Source organism: Lactuca saligna, chromosome 4, assembly GCF_052625555.1.
Source record: "Lactuca saligna cultivar CGN05327 chromosome 4, ASM5262555v1, whole genome shotgun sequence".
In the NCBI taxonomy this organism is placed as follows: Eukaryota; Viridiplantae; Streptophyta; class Magnoliopsida; order Asterales; family Asteraceae; genus Lactuca; species Lactuca saligna.
Window position 1 is genome coordinate 2,488,971 of NC_136420.1, and position 16,790 is coordinate 2,505,760.

The 16,790-nt window shown below is 38.2% G+C and overlaps 1 protein-coding gene and 1 long non-coding RNA gene across 4 annotated transcripts; one reads left to right on the top strand and one right to left on the bottom strand.

The window, feature by feature from the left end:
- Positions 1–13,445: 13,445 nt before the first annotated feature.
- On the bottom strand, positions 13,446–15,873 carry LOC145041048 (squamosa promoter-binding-like protein 16). Of its 2 annotated transcripts, none has more exons than XM_078988953.1 (4): positions 15,764–15,873; positions 14,887–15,131; positions 14,543–14,679; positions 13,446–14,132 (listed from the first exon to the last, which is right to left on the bottom strand). In XM_078988953.1, the coding sequence occupies exons 2-4, from the start codon at positions 15,093–15,095 to the stop codon at positions 13,630–13,632; spliced, it is 849 nt and encodes a 282-aa protein (XP_078845079.1). In that variant the 5' UTR covers positions 15,096–15,131; positions 15,764–15,873; the 3' UTR covers positions 13,446–13,629. The 2 variants fall into 2 exon arrangements, with proteins under 2 accessions (XP_078845079.1, XP_078845080.1); XM_078988954.1 differs by having other exon boundaries at positions 14,887–15,136; positions 15,764–15,867.
- On the top strand, positions 14,349–15,944 carry LOC145041049 (uncharacterized). 2 transcript variants are annotated; one of them, XR_013679937.1, is made up of 3 exons: positions 14,349–14,724; positions 14,811–15,097; positions 15,708–15,944. It is a non-coding gene; the product is annotated as an uncharacterized LOC145041049 (long non-coding RNA). The 2 variants fall into 2 exon arrangements; XR_013679936.1 differs by having other exon boundaries at positions 14,351–14,724; positions 15,736–15,943.
- Positions 15,945–16,790: the final 846 nt, after the last annotated feature.

The following is a 16,790-nucleotide window of genomic DNA, read 5'->3' on the forward strand; positions in this document are numbered from 1 at the left end:
AGTTTTGTATGAATCTTCGATAGTAGCCTGCGAGTCCCAAAAACTGTCGGATTTCTGTTGGCGTTGTAGGTGTTGACCAATCTTCGATTGCTTTGATCTTCGAGGGGTCCACATGTATTCCTTCCTTGCTTACTACGTGGCCAAGGAATCCTACTTCTCGGAGCCAAAATTCACACTTTGAGAATTTAGCGTAAAGCTTCTCGGTCCTTAAAATCTCCAGAACTAGTCGTAGGTGATGTCTGTGCTCTTCTTCGCTCCTCGAATAGACCAGGATACCGTCGATGAATACGATGACGAATTTATCCAAGAAGGGTCGACACACTCGATTCATCAAATCCATGAACACCGCAGGCGCATTTGTTAACCCGAATGGCATCACTACAAACTCATAGTGCCCATAACGAGTTCTGAATGCCGTCTTGGGGATATCCTTTTCCTGAACTCGCAGTTGATGATAGCCCGACCTCAGGTCGATTTTTGAAAAGTAGCTGGCTCCTTGGAGCTGGTCGAAGAGGTCGTCGATTCGGGGTAGGGGATAACGGTTCTTGATAATGAGTTTGTTTAGTTCTCGATAGTCTATGCACATGCGAAAAGACCCATCCTTCTTCTTTACAAATAAGACTGGTGCTCCCCAGGGCGAGAAGCTTGGCCTGATGAACCCTTTGCTCAATAGTTCATTCAACTGGCTGGATAGTTCTTGCATTTCTGCCGGTGCTAAGCGATAGGGAGCCCTGGCGACGGGGGTAGCTCCTGGGATTAAGTCGATCCGAAATTCGACTTGTCGTGCGATTGGTACACCAGGCAGATCGTCTGGGAAAACATCAGGGAAGTTGCATACTTCTGGAATTTCTTTGATGTCCTTCACCTCCTGTTTCTTGTCTACGATGTGGGCTAAGAAAACATGGTATTGCTTTCGGAGGTACTTTTGAGTTTTAACACAAGAGATGATTTGTAGGTTCGCACTAGGTTTATTGCCATAAACGGTGAGAACGTTGCCATTCGGCAGATTGAGGCGGACGGCCCTTTCGTAACATAGAATGTCGGCACGATGAAGGCTTAGCCAATCCATACCAATGATTATATCGAAGCTTTTTATGGTGACCGGCATAAGGTCGATTTTGAACAAATGGTTGTCTAGAGTGAGAGTACACCCTATGTAAATATCATTAGCGCGCTCAACCTTTCCATTTGCCATTTCTACGATGTAAGAATCTTCTAGTGGTTGAGAATTTTGCTTAAGTATATGTTTGAATTGGTGACTTATGAAACTTCTTTCTGCCCCACTATCGAAAAGTACGCATGCATAAGAGTTATTGAGGAGGAACGTACCAGTAACCACAGAGGGATCCTTGACTGCTTCTCCCTGCCCTAAAGTTAGGACTCTCCCTACACCCCCAGCATTAGGGGCTCGTGCCTTGGGGCAGTTCCTACTGAAGTGTCCCGTTTCACCACATCCATAGCAGGCTTGGCTTGCCCCAGTGTTGGCGGTCGTAGCGACTTGTGTGGCGGGTTGGGTAGTCGCTCTACAGAATCGTGCAGTGTGCCCCTTTTTGTTACAGTTATTGCAGTGTAACTCTCGACAAGCACCGTTATGGTGGTAGTTACACTTGTTGCACTTGGGAAGAGTTCTTGTATACTGTTTCGGTGGCGCTGGAGCGACAGCAGTAGTGGCGGCACGTACAGCAACAATCTGTTGCTTTTTGGCGGGGTCTTGAATTGGTTGTTTCCTTTTATTGCTCCAGAACTTCCTCTTGTTGTTCCCTCCTTTTGTTCGGTCGGTGGTGGTTATCACGGTACCACGGCTAGCCCTGTGATCTATGAGTTGTTGTGCCAATTCCTTGGCACTCTCAAAGGTAGTGGGTTTCGAGGCCAAGACACTATCTTGAATCTAGGATGATAGGCCCCAGAGATATCGTTCCACCTTCTTCTCTTCTGGAGTGACCATTGTTGGACAGAGGAGTGCTAGGTCGTTGAAACGGGCAGTATAAGTTTCAAGATCAGTGCCTGTCATCCTGAGGTTCCAAAGTTCTTCTTCAAGTTTTTGTATTTCGCCCCTCGGGCAGTATTCCTTTAACATTAGGGCTTTCAAATCCTCCCAGCTGATCGCGTTAGCTACTGCAGGAGTAAGTGACTTAACTCGGCCATTCCACCAAGTAAGTGCTTTTCCAGTGAAAGTGAATGCCGCATACTTGACCTTGCTCGCTTCGGGACAAGCGCAGATTTCAAAAACTGCCTCGGTCCTTTCGAACCATTGCACTAGTGTGATAACGCCCCCGCTTCCATTGAAAGGATCGGGTTTTCCATTCGTGAAGTCTTTGTAAGAGCACTCCCTCGTACGCCCCGTGCTGTCCCCATGAATGGAATTGGTAGCCCCGGATCCAGAACCACCAGAACAATTGGTTCCCATTTGCGACATTGCTGCCGCCACGGCTGCCGTTACTGCAGCCTGGAACATTGCAGGATCAAACTGCGGAGGTGGTGGTGGAGGCGGCACTGGGTTGCTGGAAGGCCTTGGTCTTTTCCTTGGTGGCATGGTTCTGTCACAAAAAAAAATATGACTAGTCGGTAAGACTTCAATAGTGATAACGAGTCGAGTGATACTGGTTTCATCCCTCTTGTATTTTATCATAACTTTATTATTCGTAAACTGTTTGTGTGGTCAGGTTATGATGTATAGTGCCAAACATTCAATAAATAAAACACATGCCAAATTTCATTGATAACTTTTAGTACATAACGTTTAGAGGGAAAAGTTTGACCTCATAAGGGTCTACATTACATCGTTACAAAAGGTAGTTTTTGGCATTACAAAAGCCCTTTGAATAGTGTAATCACATAGTCGCAGGGTCGACCTACATACAAGGAGTAGCACCAACGCGTACTCATAAAATTCTACTACCAAGACGGGAGAATAGAAACAAATTCTAATCACTGCGACCCTTCTTTGACGGAGGCTGCGATGATGTCGATGCGCCCTGTAGTTCCGCCAATTTGCGTTCGGCTGCAACCATTCTCTCTTCGAGTGCCATGTATCTTTCCCGATACTCTCTTGTTTCTGCTTGAGCCGCGAGAAGGTCTCGAATGAGTTGGTCTCGGTGGTGGGAGTCTCGTTCCAGGTTTCTGGTGCGATCCGTAGTAGACTGTACAATGGCACTTAACTCCCGGACCTGATATGTCGTTGTCCTACCACGATCATCAATACTTGCCATTCGTTGTATCGTGACGGGGAGTGCCCTGTCAGCCGGTCCACCATGAGTGAGATCATAGTAACCTCGTTGGTAGCCATATGGTGACCGTTGGCGTTGTTGTCGGCTCCATCTTTCGATCGTTGTTACCCAAGGGGGTTCAGGTCCGTTGTAACCAAAACGGTGCGCGGGTACCCTCGCGATGTAGGGAGGGTTGAATACTTCTGGTGGTTCCTCCGCTTCGTTCCCAACCATGACTACCTCATCACCTTCCTCTTCTTCCTCTTCTTCTTCTTCTTCTTCTTGGTCGTCTTCCTCCTCGGGCTCCTCCTCGGGATCCTCTTCGGGATCCTCCCCGGGATCCTCTTCGGGATCCGCTTCGGGATCCTCCTCGGGATCCTCCTCGGGTTCCTCTTCGGGATTCTCCTCGGGCTCGTCTTCGATCCATCCCGCGTTTCCCTGATTGGGAAAGTAGGGGTCCCCGGGTATGTGAAATCCTGCCATGTCGTCTGCACGAGAAACGGGGTTAAGAAGTACGTATCGGAAAATAATAATTTGGCGCTATAGAAACGTACAAATACTCCTATAGTATTTTTAAATGTTTATATTTGGTTCTTAGCGTGTTCTTTATGGAGTGTTATTAGGTTTTCAGATTTGTCGCTCATTACGACTATTCCTTAGTGTGCGTAAGTTACTTCTTGGACGGATATAGTTGATCAGGCTATATCCTTCCCAGAACTGATTACACATGCTAAGGCGTATTAATAATGTTCGACTCCTCCTCTTTCAATTTATGTTCTCCCAAGTTATGACACCATGCTAGTATAGAATGCATGCAAGTATACTTTAAAACAAGAAATTATTTGTTTTCTAAAAGTACAACTCTTTAAATCACTTTAAGAATCAGAGACTTTTTGTCCCAAATGTGTTTATAGTTTGTATATCTTATGTGGTTGACATACTTAATTCACTATAAACCGTGCTCTGATACCAATCTGACACACCCCCAAACCAAGGATGGCGGAAACGTCCGGGGGTGGAGGACTTCATGTATAGCATCATAACCACAATTTTAATAGTAATTTAAGCAAACACAACCAACATATATATAATTGAAAAAGTTACATCACTTGTATGAATTACATGTTTCAAAATCAATTACAATATGTTGTCAAAATATGAAAAGTTTGACGCCTTAACGTCCCATCCTCAAAAGCACTTGATAACCTGATTAGTGTTTTCCTGTGAATACAAGTTGTTTGAAAAGTGTCAACACAAAGGTTGGTGAGTTCATAAGCTTTTATTAATAAACTTAGTAGAAGTCTTTCACATGTAAATGTCGCGTTTGTTTCAAAAAAATCCGATATTTTCCTTGAAATCCGAAAAATGTAGCCTTACAACCAAAGACTAGAATGTATGAGAAATCATCGTTTCTTAGTAGAAATGTTGTGAGTTTAAAATGAAATGGAAAGTAAATTTATTTTATCAACCTAAAACCTACTTCGGTTTTATGAAACCCCGTAAACTTTATGAATTGTTGTCTCCCTAAGTGAGTCGCTATAATCATACTGTGACTATGTGAACCTGCCACAACGTTTCTCAGGCGTCGCGAAAATGAAATGACATTTGTCACCCGTAGACCTGCAGGTCCCACTGTAGCTAGCAGCAAGGTGTGGGGTGTCAAACCCAATATAGATCTATATACAAGTATCGCGTTCTCCCTCAAGGAGATTCTGATTATAACTACCAGGAATTATATCCCGCACTCGGACGTACGGGGAGAGAGAGAGAGAGTCTCACAACATAGGTTAACAAGTTTACTTGAAATGTGTGGGAATATAAATCTTTCTTGTATGAATGTACCCTTTTTGTACGAGTGCGTTGAGTGATGTATCACAAACTATACCTATTATAGTTTATCTAAAATGTATGTAATATGTATGAACTCTTTTATGGAAATGTATTAGTGTTATGAATTTATCAAACTATACTTTTTATAGTTAAATAATCCGTGTTCTAAAATGAATGAATAATATTTAATATGAATGTCTTAGTTTCAGTTCATAATGATAAACTAACATGGAAACACATTCAAATATTAGAACTTATGATTATACACTTTGCTCAACATAATACAAAGTGTTATGATATTTACATGCTGCTGGCTAAATTTAGCCATTCTGCCCTGTTTTTGGCAAAAATCATAGAAAAATCATACGAAGTCAAAAACTAGATCCGTAAATTCTGAGAGTTCATAAAATGTGTCTAGTTTACTCATAATTTTTATCACAATTTTTAATGACCTCCAACTTGGGTGAAAAAGTCCAAAATCACAGACTGGTCCGGATTGTTGTTTGAAATGATAGGCAGTTTTGTAAAAATCACCATAAATTGTAGAAAAATCGTATGGAGATGTGCAAGTAGCCATTTTAAAGCTAAAAACTTGAACTATTTGCACCTTGTACAGTTTTGAAAACAAAAATGTTTAAGATGCCCAAAACAGTCCGTGAATGGAGTTGAACTTTTCTGATGAAAGCTGTTAGCAAAATTTAGTTATGTTCTTAGTGTTTTAACTTGTATCCCCCCCCCCCCCTGAAAACTTGAGAAAACATGAAAATGTAGGGGTATGAACTCACCTTAAGTGATTTCAGTAGATGATTGTTGAAGAATGGAAGTGTTTAATTCAAGAACACTTGGAGATGCCTTGAAGGTTTTCGAGAATCTAACATCATAGTTAGGGAGTTTGTGTAAGCAATCAAAGATTTGAGTAGAATGAAGTGAAATAATAATAGGGAGGATGAATTTTTACTTACTAAGTGTGGAAGAACACTTGAAACCAGCCTTGGATCTCGAAAATTTGTGTAGAAGAGTTTGAGAGAAAAAGTGATGTTTGTTACTTAGTGGAATGAGAGAAATGAGAGAAAATGAGGAGTGTGGTTGTTTGTTCCAGCTCAAAAACGTGGGAGTGAGTGAAATTTGAGTGTAAGGGAACATTGAAGTGACATAGGTAAGGTGGGGAGGTATGGTTGGTCATAGAGTGGGTGTGGGGTGGTTGCTTGTGTCATAAGTTAAGGCAAAGTCAACACTCCACCTTAAATAAATCCCCCATTAGATCTTTATTATTTAAATAATGATTTTCATAAAAATAAATTTAAATTATGAATATTTAGAGTTTATTATATTAAAATATAATTTCTGGAGAAAATCCCGCTTTAAAATCGCGAAAAAAACGGGCTTAAAATGTTAAAAATATCAAAAATGGGCTAAAAGTGACAGAAATGCAAAATCTGGCCGAGGCTTGGCCTTCTGGTGCTGAACCGAGAGGGAAAGAGGCAGAAACCGAGAGGGAAGGAGAAGGAGGGAAGGAACCGAGAGGGGGAAGGAGAGAACAGAGGGGGCGCGAAGAGAGACAGAGCGAGAAGACAGAACAGAAAGCGCGAATAGAGACCGAGCGAGAGAAGGAACAGAAGGCGACAGAGCGGCGGAGTAGCGAACAGAGACCGAGAGGAGCAGAGCGTGAGCGACAGAGGCAGAGGCTCGGTCTCTGGTCTCTAAGCCACCAGAGGCTCGGTCTCTGGTCTCTTAGCCACCAGAAGCTCGGTCTCTGGTCTCTAAGCCACCAGAGGCTCGGTCTCTGGTCTCTTAGCCACCAGAGGCTCGGTCTCTGGTCTCTTAGCCACCAGAGGCTCGGTCTCTGGTCCTAAGAGGCCTCTCACTCCGGTTTCGGTTCCTAAAGCCTATTTTCCTCGTTTTCGCCCCGTTTCAAGCCGTTTTTGACCCGGTTAAGGGCCGGAATGACCCGAATGATTCCAAAAAGTTACGGGAAACTTTTGAGGGAGGTTTGGGAGAGATTTCTCACACTTGGAGAGATTTGGGAGAGATTTGACATTCTTGGAGAGATTTCTCATACAGAGAGATATTTGAGAGAGATTTCACATACTTGGAGAGATTTGGGAGAGATTTGACATTCTTGGAGAGATTTTTCATACGAAGAGATATTTGAGAGAGATTTCACATACTTGGAGAGATTTGGGAGAGATTTGACATTCTTGGAGAGATTTTTCATACGAAGAGATATTTGAGAGAGATTTCACATACTTGGAGAGATTTGGGAGAGATTTGACATTCTTGGAGAGATTTCTCATACAGAGAGATATTTGAGAGAGATTTCACATACTTGGAGAGATTTGGGAGAGATTTGACATTCTTGGAGAGATTTTTCATACAAAGAGATATTTGAGAGAGATTTCACATACTTGGAGAGATTTAGGAGAGATTTGACATTCTTGGAGAGATTTTTCATACGAAGAGATATTTGAGAGAGATTTCACATACTTGGAGAGATTTGGGAGAGATTTGACATTCTTGGAGAGATTTCTCATACAGAGAGATATTTGAGAGAGATTTCACATACTTGGAGAGATTTGGGAGAGATTTTAAGTGTGGCATTTGTGAGTGTTTGGTTCCGTAATGCGAGTCTCTTGAGCCCCGTTAAGTCATGATTAAGGATACCACGCACTCCTAATGAGTGTGCAACATGGTTTTCATCAGTTTAGTTCATTGATTAGTACTAGGGCTTAGGGAATTTTTAACACAAGACTTTTCTCAAGTGATGTTTTCCCATTAATATAGCAAGTTATACAGTACGAACATAACACAAACCCTAATACACAAGGTTTAATAGAGTTGACCGGCTTGACTTGATGACTTGACTTGACTCAAGATTGGCGATTGTCACAGTAACAACTAGGTATGATGCTTTCTATAGATGTGAGTCAATATAACAACTAGGCATGATATTATTTTTAAAAGTTGGGTAAAGTATCAACCAGGTATAATATCATCCTAATGTTATTAGCATAATTATCTAACTAATATTATACAATTAGTAGTAACTATGAAATATGTGTATTTTAACATGTATTCCCCCCGAATTTTTTTACAAAATAGGGTCGTGAACTCACCTGAAAATGCGAGACCGCTGATATAGGGTAGAAAACTAGGAGTTTGAAATTTCGAGAGACGCTCAGGGGCAGTGGCTTGTAGATTGGGAGAGTTTGAGATAGTGTTTGAGTGTGAGGAATGAGACTGCCAGAGTCTACTAGTTATCGCTACTTTTGAGGTGCATGCTACGCAATACGCATCGTGTAATTGCATGTGAGCCACACGGGGGATGCCACATGTCGTCCTCTCCTTGTGGCATGTCATCCCGTATCCAGACGGATCAAGTGTCAGTTGCACGCGGTGCACTACGCCGCGCCTCGGTAAAAATCAAACTTTGAAATTTCGTCCTCTCCTTGTGGCATGTCATCCCGTTTGGTCCCAGTCTTACCTAAAAAGACTATTTTACCCTTGATTTTTTAATTTATCTAAATAAACACATCCCCAACCACACCCCTCACCTTATCTTACCTACCCTACCATTTTTTCCTATTTAACTAATAGTTTTTTAGGTAAGACAGGGACCAAGCGCGTAAAAAAACAAATACCAGAGACCAAACACGTAACACAAACATACAATAGAGACCTTCCGAGTTAAAAAAATAAGTTATGGACAAAACACGCAAATTACCCCAAACCATAGGGACCATTCGTGTAATTTACTCATTATATATATTTGTGTAGGTCTCGACGTATCCTACCGTTTTCATTTTGGTCGTTTTGGCTAGTTTTATCTTTTGTTTTTCGACTGTATTTATAACCATTATGATTTTATAAAAATCATCACTCTCTCATATGAGCTCTGTTGTAGACATTCTTTTTCTCAAAAATTATGCTTTGAGTAGTACTATGTTTCCCCTTTTGGTGACTTTTGCCAAAGGTCAACCATTTTCTACACAGTTTTTGACATTGTAATTTCTTATGTGCGGTAGAGTTTTATTTTCTATAAAAATGATATCTCTTTCATAGTAAGTCGAATTTTTACGAAGTTTATATTTTTGAAATCATGGTAACCCGTATATTCTAAAAATGTAAACTTGCTCTCACAGTGACACGATTTTTCGCGCACTATGTTTTGAGTCTAAATGTTGACATAATTAAGAACGAAATCGAGTATATTTACTTATATGTGTTGAATGGTTACATGATTGCCCTATTACATTTTTGTGTTTGTCGTTAAGTTCTAATAGGGTTTAATGATGTGTTTTATGGGTTACTAAGATTGGAGATTATGGGATTTCTTTACCTTCTAGTTTTTCGGTTCTTTTAAAAGATTGTTGATATTTGTCTTACATGGAAAGAAACATTATTTCTTCTTATGCATTGTGGCATGATGGTTTTACATTTGTATTTGATAATGATAATGCTACTTTTTTGTTTACCAAGATAATGCTCTTTATTTTAAAGCAAATCCTTGCAATGGCATACATGAATATGTGATTGGTGTTTGTAGAAACGATAACTTAATCTTGGATCTTGGCTCAACTACTTTGGATAAATTATGTCTATGATATTGTCGTCTTGGTCATATAAACAAGAAGAGAATTGCCAAGCTCCAATCAGATGGAATCTTGGAACCATTTAACTTAGAATTTTGTGGAGATTGCGAATCTTGTTTACGTGGGAAAATAACTAAGTCTCCTTTCATGGACAACTTTGAAAGTGGAATAGATCTGTTGGACATAATCCATTTGTATGTATGTGGTCCGTTAAGACACATCACTAAACATGCTGAAAGATACTATGTCACATTTACTGATGATTTCAGTAGATATGGATATGTTTATCTCATTAAACTTAAGTTGATACATTTGAAGTATTCAAGAAATTCCAGAGAGAAGTGGAGAACCATCTGAGCAAGAAAATCAAGATACTTCATTCTGATAGGGGCAGAGAGTATCTTAGCGATGAATTGTACGATCATCTTAGAAGTTATGGGATAATCTCAAAATTAGCTCCACCAAGAACACCGCAGCACAACGGTGTGTCTGAGAGAAGAAATTGAACATTGTTTGACATGGTTCATTCTATGATGACCTATGCTACACTTCCAATTAGTTTATGGGGTTATGCCATAAAAACAACCACTTATACTTTAAACCTTGTACCAACTAAGAAGGTTGAGAAAACACCATTCGAAATGTGGAAAGGGACTTTCCCCTCTCTAGCATGAATCAACGCTTAGGGTTGTAAGGATTTCATTCATCGAATCAAAAAGGTGTTACTTCATTAGTTATCCCAAAGATTCTTTTGGGTACTTGTTTTATAAGATTACTAAGAAGAAGATCTTTGTTGCTCGTAGAGCAGTCTTTCGTGAGAGAGAACTAATATCTCAAGAAACTAGGGAGAGCTCATTTGATCTTGATGAGATTCAAGAGTTAACTAATGAAGAACCTGAAGTTTACACTATACCACAAAAAGAGGTTGAACAACCTTTTGATGAATATAATATACTTCCACTTCTACCTCATAGATATGATAGGATATGTCGTCCACCAGAATTCTATAGATTAAATATTATTCATGAGGATGACAACCAATTAGGCGATAAAGAGTCGTGCATCTATCAGGAAGCCATACCGAGCCCAAAGGATGCAAAATGGAAAAAGGAAATAAACAACGAGATTCAGTCCATGCACGATAACTAAGTATGAAGCTTGGTTAATCCTACACCTACTCTTAAAACCATTGGGTGTAGATGGATCTTTAAAAAGAAGACTGACATAAATGGGAACGTACAGACTTATAAAGCTTGACTGGTCATGAAAGGTTATACTTAAACTTAAGGAATTGATTATGAGGAAGCATTCTCACCAGTAGCTATGATTAAGTCTATTAGGACACTACTTGTCATAATTGCATTTCATGACTACGAAATATGGAAAATGGATGTAAAAACTACCTTCGTTAATAGGAAACTGACTGAGGATGTATACATGGATCAGCTAGAAGGTTTTGTATATTTCAAGTCTCCTAATATGGTATGTAATCTTGAAAAGTCTATCTATAGACTCAAACAAGCACCTCGCAGGTGGAACATCTGCTTTGATGAGAAGATCAAAGAGTTTGATTTCATAAGAAATATAGATGAACAACTTGTGTATGTTAGATCTCGTGGGAGCATAGTTGTATTCCTTTTCTTATATGTTGATGATATTCTTTTAATATGAAACAACATCCTAATACTGAATAGTGTAAAAACATGGATTGGGAAGAGTTTTGCTATGAAAGGCTTGGGAGAAGTTGCCTACATACTTAGTATCAAGATTTATAGGGATATACCTAGGCGACTAATATCACTTTGCCAAAATACATACTTAGATAAAAGATTAAATAAATTCAAGATGGAAGAATCTAAGAAGGGATTTGTACCTATGCAACATGGCATGATTTTGAGTAAAACCAAATGTCCCAATTTTACTAAAGAATTGGACAGAATGAGTCGAGTCCCATATGCATCGACTATAGGATCGATCATGTACTCCATGAAATGTATAACGCCAGACGTCTCATACACTATTAGTATGACGAATCGTTATCAAGCCAATCCAGGCAAAAGTCATTGGGCTGTAATCAAGAACAGTCTTAAGTATCTTAGGAGGACTAAAGATATGTTCTTGGTTTATAGTAGTAAGCAAGAGTTAAGCATTAAAGGATATGTGGATGCAAATTTCCAAACTGACAGGGACAATTTCATATCACAATCTAGGTATAAACAATGAATCGTTCACATTTTATAAGAATGTACTTTACATTTTTCAATTTTTATAGCAAAGCATTTTTTTTATCTCATTTTCAACTATTATGATTAACCAATATTAACCATTAACCATAACCATTAACCGAATAAAAACGTTAACTAAAACGAATATTAATTCAATAACCAATGGCTACCAAAATGCATTAACCACTTATAATGGTAATAGTTTGGTTTTGGCTAAAAACTAAACCAAGTCACCCATACACACCCTTAGTGAGCCGCATATGGGTTGTGGTTCTACTAGTGAGGAGTTAGGCTGCGAACTGAAACATTCCACCTTGATTGTTGATTGGACAACTGAGGCGGTGGCTGTTCAGATGCAACATTGTGTTGTTGTCGATGGCTCAATGGAGACATAAAAATCTAGCCATAGTACCAGTGATGTTGAGGGGCAGTTATCTCCCACTATTTTGCTGTTTCCGACGACAATTTTTGGGTGGTTGACGGTTGTTCCAATGATAGTTCCTGAGCGGGAGGAGTCAGGATTACCAGTATGCAAAATTGTTAGCAATGGCGAGTCCGTGTGAGGCAGTAGGGTTTCAACGAGGGGAAGGTTGTCGTGAGAAGAAGATAGGAGAGAAAGGGGAAAATAGAAATTGTAGAAGTTATTTTTTGGAACCGAATTATGGAATGGTCATCTCAATGGTCTCTCAATAAAAATTCAACAAGTATAAATATAAGCTACCATTCAATAAAAATTCAACAAGTATAAATATAAGCATTAGTCCTTGAGCTGATACAAAAACGTATAACATGGGCTAAATACATAATACACGTACTAATAATGACAAACTTGGGAGATAGAAAGTTGAAAATATATTATAAAAAAATTGTAAAAAAGGAAAAATAATAAAAAAGGATATATGAAAAACCTTGAACAAAATTTGTAAAAAGTAAATAAATAAGGATAACACGAAAACCTTTATTTCTCTGACTTTTTCAATTGATTTGTATTTTCGGACAAAGTAGAAACACTTGTTATAATTTTCCAGATTAAATGATATCCACAATGCATAGTTTAATGAGAGAGTTGGAGTTGGCACGCCTAATTGAGATTCAATGGATTACCGTTATGTGATGTTATGTTGGTATTCAATGGATATGGAGTCCAATGACCATTGAATTCTTCAATGGAAAAAAGAAAACATTTTAATTAACTATTAAATATATATATTGGAATCCTAAGTCGAATAGGATTTGGAGATCAAGTAATAGCAACCTAGTTTTTAGGAAATCATAAACAAGTAGGTTTCTAGTTTCCTAATTGTAATCTAATTACAAGTCGGTAGTTAGGAGTATATATACACATGGTTTTAGGTCGAGTTATGATCATTGGAAAAACATTGTAATATCGTGAGTTTTGAGAGAGTTTCTCATATAATCAAAGAGTTATTTTGATTAAAACAATCGTGTTTACATATTCCAATCTTTAATATATTCCATTGAAGTCAATACGAACTCTATTGAGTTCAATGTAGGAAAATTAATGTAGAGTCGTATAGTAAATAAAATGGTGATGTGTCAATCCATTAAACTCTTAAAAGTTTAACGCAATGTGATGACTTAAATGCTTGATAACTAGTAATGAATTAAGAACATTACAAGAATCATATCTCCATTCATTATTTGGAAGGAGCCAAGTGGTCTACCAATTCCACATTACATGAGAAATCCTACTACAAGCCTCACACATACAAGCACGCAAATACTTCCTTGAAATAGAAATACCACACTAACGACCTACTAGTCCCACCTAAACGACAGCGTTTGTTGTTTAATCCCACTCGAAGACGAGTCACCATGATCATCGTTAAACATGCCTTGAAACTGAAGAGTTGTACCACTGGATTCTGTAAGCATTGTTTCATTATGCATCTCCAGTTGTGCAAAACCATACTGACTGATACCACTAGAAATTGGTGGCATGATTGCCGGAGTTTGATGGGCTTGCGGTGATGATGACAGAAGAGAGAGAGCACGAGAGTGGCCGGCGCCTCTATTTAGTTGAGTTGAAGAAACTGGTAGCGGCAGTGAACGGTGTTGGAAAAAGTTGAAATGATTGTCTCCACCGACACCGTTGTGTGCAGATGGAGTTGGTAGTGATCTGGTAAGGTAGTTTAACGGCGGTTGGTTGTTGAATGGTCCGATTGTGTGGTTATCCGGTCTGATTCCTGTCGTCCTAGCGGAGCCCACTACAGAACTTAAGTGTATTTGTGTGCTGTTGAATGACAATATTCTAGACATGCCTACAATAAAGAAACAGAAGAAAACCAAGTTAGTTTTTCGGTTGAAACGTTAAACAAACACCTTGGCCCATGTTAAGTCTGGCCCGATGGGCCTGTAAAACTCGTTTGAAATATTGTACTATCGAAGATGAGTTTCAGAAACAATTATATTGTTCTATTATTACTGAATGTACTCATTCTCATTGTCTTTGGATTTGGGTTAGTCCATCGCAACAATATATATATCTCCCATTTTTATAACTACTATCTAGTTGTATAAAGTCTTAATATGAATCATGAAAGTAAAATGATTTTCACAGAAATTTTCTTTAAGATCTTAAACTCTCTCAAATGACTAATTATTAACGCCATTGTCTTAGCTATTAAGTCGCGTTTGGATTATAAGATAAGAAAGAATCAAAGAAGAAAACCTTGTTGGCTTGAAAGGAAAGTTGCCGTTGTTTTGGATATGGAATCTGATTGAGGCTTCCGGCGTCGCCGGTTATGACCATCAAGACGTTTCCGGCAGCTTCGTTTTCCTTCGTCAAACTCTGCCAATGAGTGAAACCTGTTCATCACCATCACCATCACCATCACCATCACCAGTGATATGGTACATGTTAAAGCATTTTGTGAGTTCATAGCTAGCTATAATTAATGAGGTAGTTTATACACCCCATAATATATTTTCTTTTACAGTGGCATATATCTTGAGAAAAAGTAAGCATGGGGGCTATACTTCAATTGAATGTATGCGCTTCATGAAGAATTGTACCTGCTGCACTGTTGACAGAAGCGCTGCTCCCTCCCTGCAATTGTGACCTTTGGAGACTTGGAGTGGAGTTCACATACTTTGTGTCGGCGGTGGTACTCCCGGCATTGACCAAGGTCAGCGTTGCACCCGTCGACTAAACACGAAACACTGATATTATTGCTGGCGGCCGGAGTTTTAGCCCGTTTTGATGATGACGAGAACTCCATCATTGGTAAAATAAAACCTTCAAGTTCCAACCTTAAACTCTGTACTTTATGATTCAGAAAAAAAAAAAAAAAAAAAAAAAAAAAAACCCTTAAAGATTTAAAACTTTTTCCTATTGTTAACAATAAATAAATTCATAATAATTAATGGCTGGATATTAGAACTACCATAATGTCCATTCACTTTTGATCTAATTATACATAACGTCTTTTGTCGCAAATAATTTTATACAAATTTTGCTAACACTTGTTTTTTGAAGTAGAAAATAATGGATCGAATCAACTTTTCCGTATGCATGCAGCGTGCATATGATTGATACATTATAATGATTTATTCGATTTGCTTTGAAGTATAATATTTTAATTATAATTTTTAACAGATTTACTAAAGAGAGACATTTGTTAAAGTGATGAGTGGTTAATTTAAAAAGAAACCATCCACGACTTGACTTAGATAGGAACATAGAGGTTCTTTAACTTCATTTTTGTCTGTTATAGGTTGAAACCTAATTAAAATCCACAATGAGAACTGAGAAATAAACAAACCAAAAAGGATAGTGCAAAATTGTACCCTTATCACATGTGTCAGACTCTAATTAGTTATAATTTTTTTTACAGTTTTTGCTTTTATGGTAATTTTGTTTAGATGAGGAGAAAAGGAAAAGAAAGTGTACCTGATATGAATGGTGAAGCTGAAATCTTTGCCAAAGAGAAGCCAAGAGAGGTGAGAGGAGAGGAAGAGAAAGCCCTGAATGATGAATAGATTGCTTCCCACAAACTTTATATTAGTAGCCACAATAGCTTCAAACATGAATAAAATTACTTCATCAGTCAAAACACAGACCTTTTTAATATTATAATATATACTTCTTGAAATTAATATGAGCTTTTTTTTCTATAGAGATAAATAAAGTAAGTTTTTTTTCACGATTTACTGCAATTATAGTTTTTTAATATGATCTTTACAGAACGATGTGGGGTAAATCAAGGTCAAAGTACTATTTTTCTTATACTGTTTCAAAGTATAGTACTTTCCAGTGTCCAATTATTTAAAGAATTAGATCAGTTAATAATTGATAGCAAAATATATATTTCCAAAATTAAAAGCGAAGAAAATGAAAATGAAAAGAGTAAACGACAAAAGAAGTAGAAGAAGATGGATCGGGTTCTCAACCATTCATACTCTGACAGAGACTCCATTATGAAGATGGACAAAGACCAAACTGACACAACACTTTTTATTCAATTCCATTCAGAAAAAAACACCCTCACTTAAAGACCTACACACCTAGTAGCTACCTCATAGTCTCCTACTGCCAATTTTATTTAAGACTAAACTACAGATATGGTCCCTGAGATTTTGTTAAATTCGCATTTTATTCTGAGTTTTGAAAATCTAGCATCATCGATCCTTATGCTTTAATTTTTTTGCACCGTTAGTCCGTAAGTCCAATATTTTAGTTGTTAATCTTTTAAATATGATCAGATTGTAGTTAGATAAATTCATAATAATTTATAGAAATAAAATAAAGGGACAGTAAACTCTTAAAGCATGACACAATTTCGTTTGTATTGTTTGAAATCTTAATAATGGTGACTTATACATGGTGTTGTTGTCTTTGATTGTTGGATCTATTGGATATCAAAGAGCACCTAAACCTTTTATGACCTGAAAGTAACAACATTTAATTTTAAGGTATG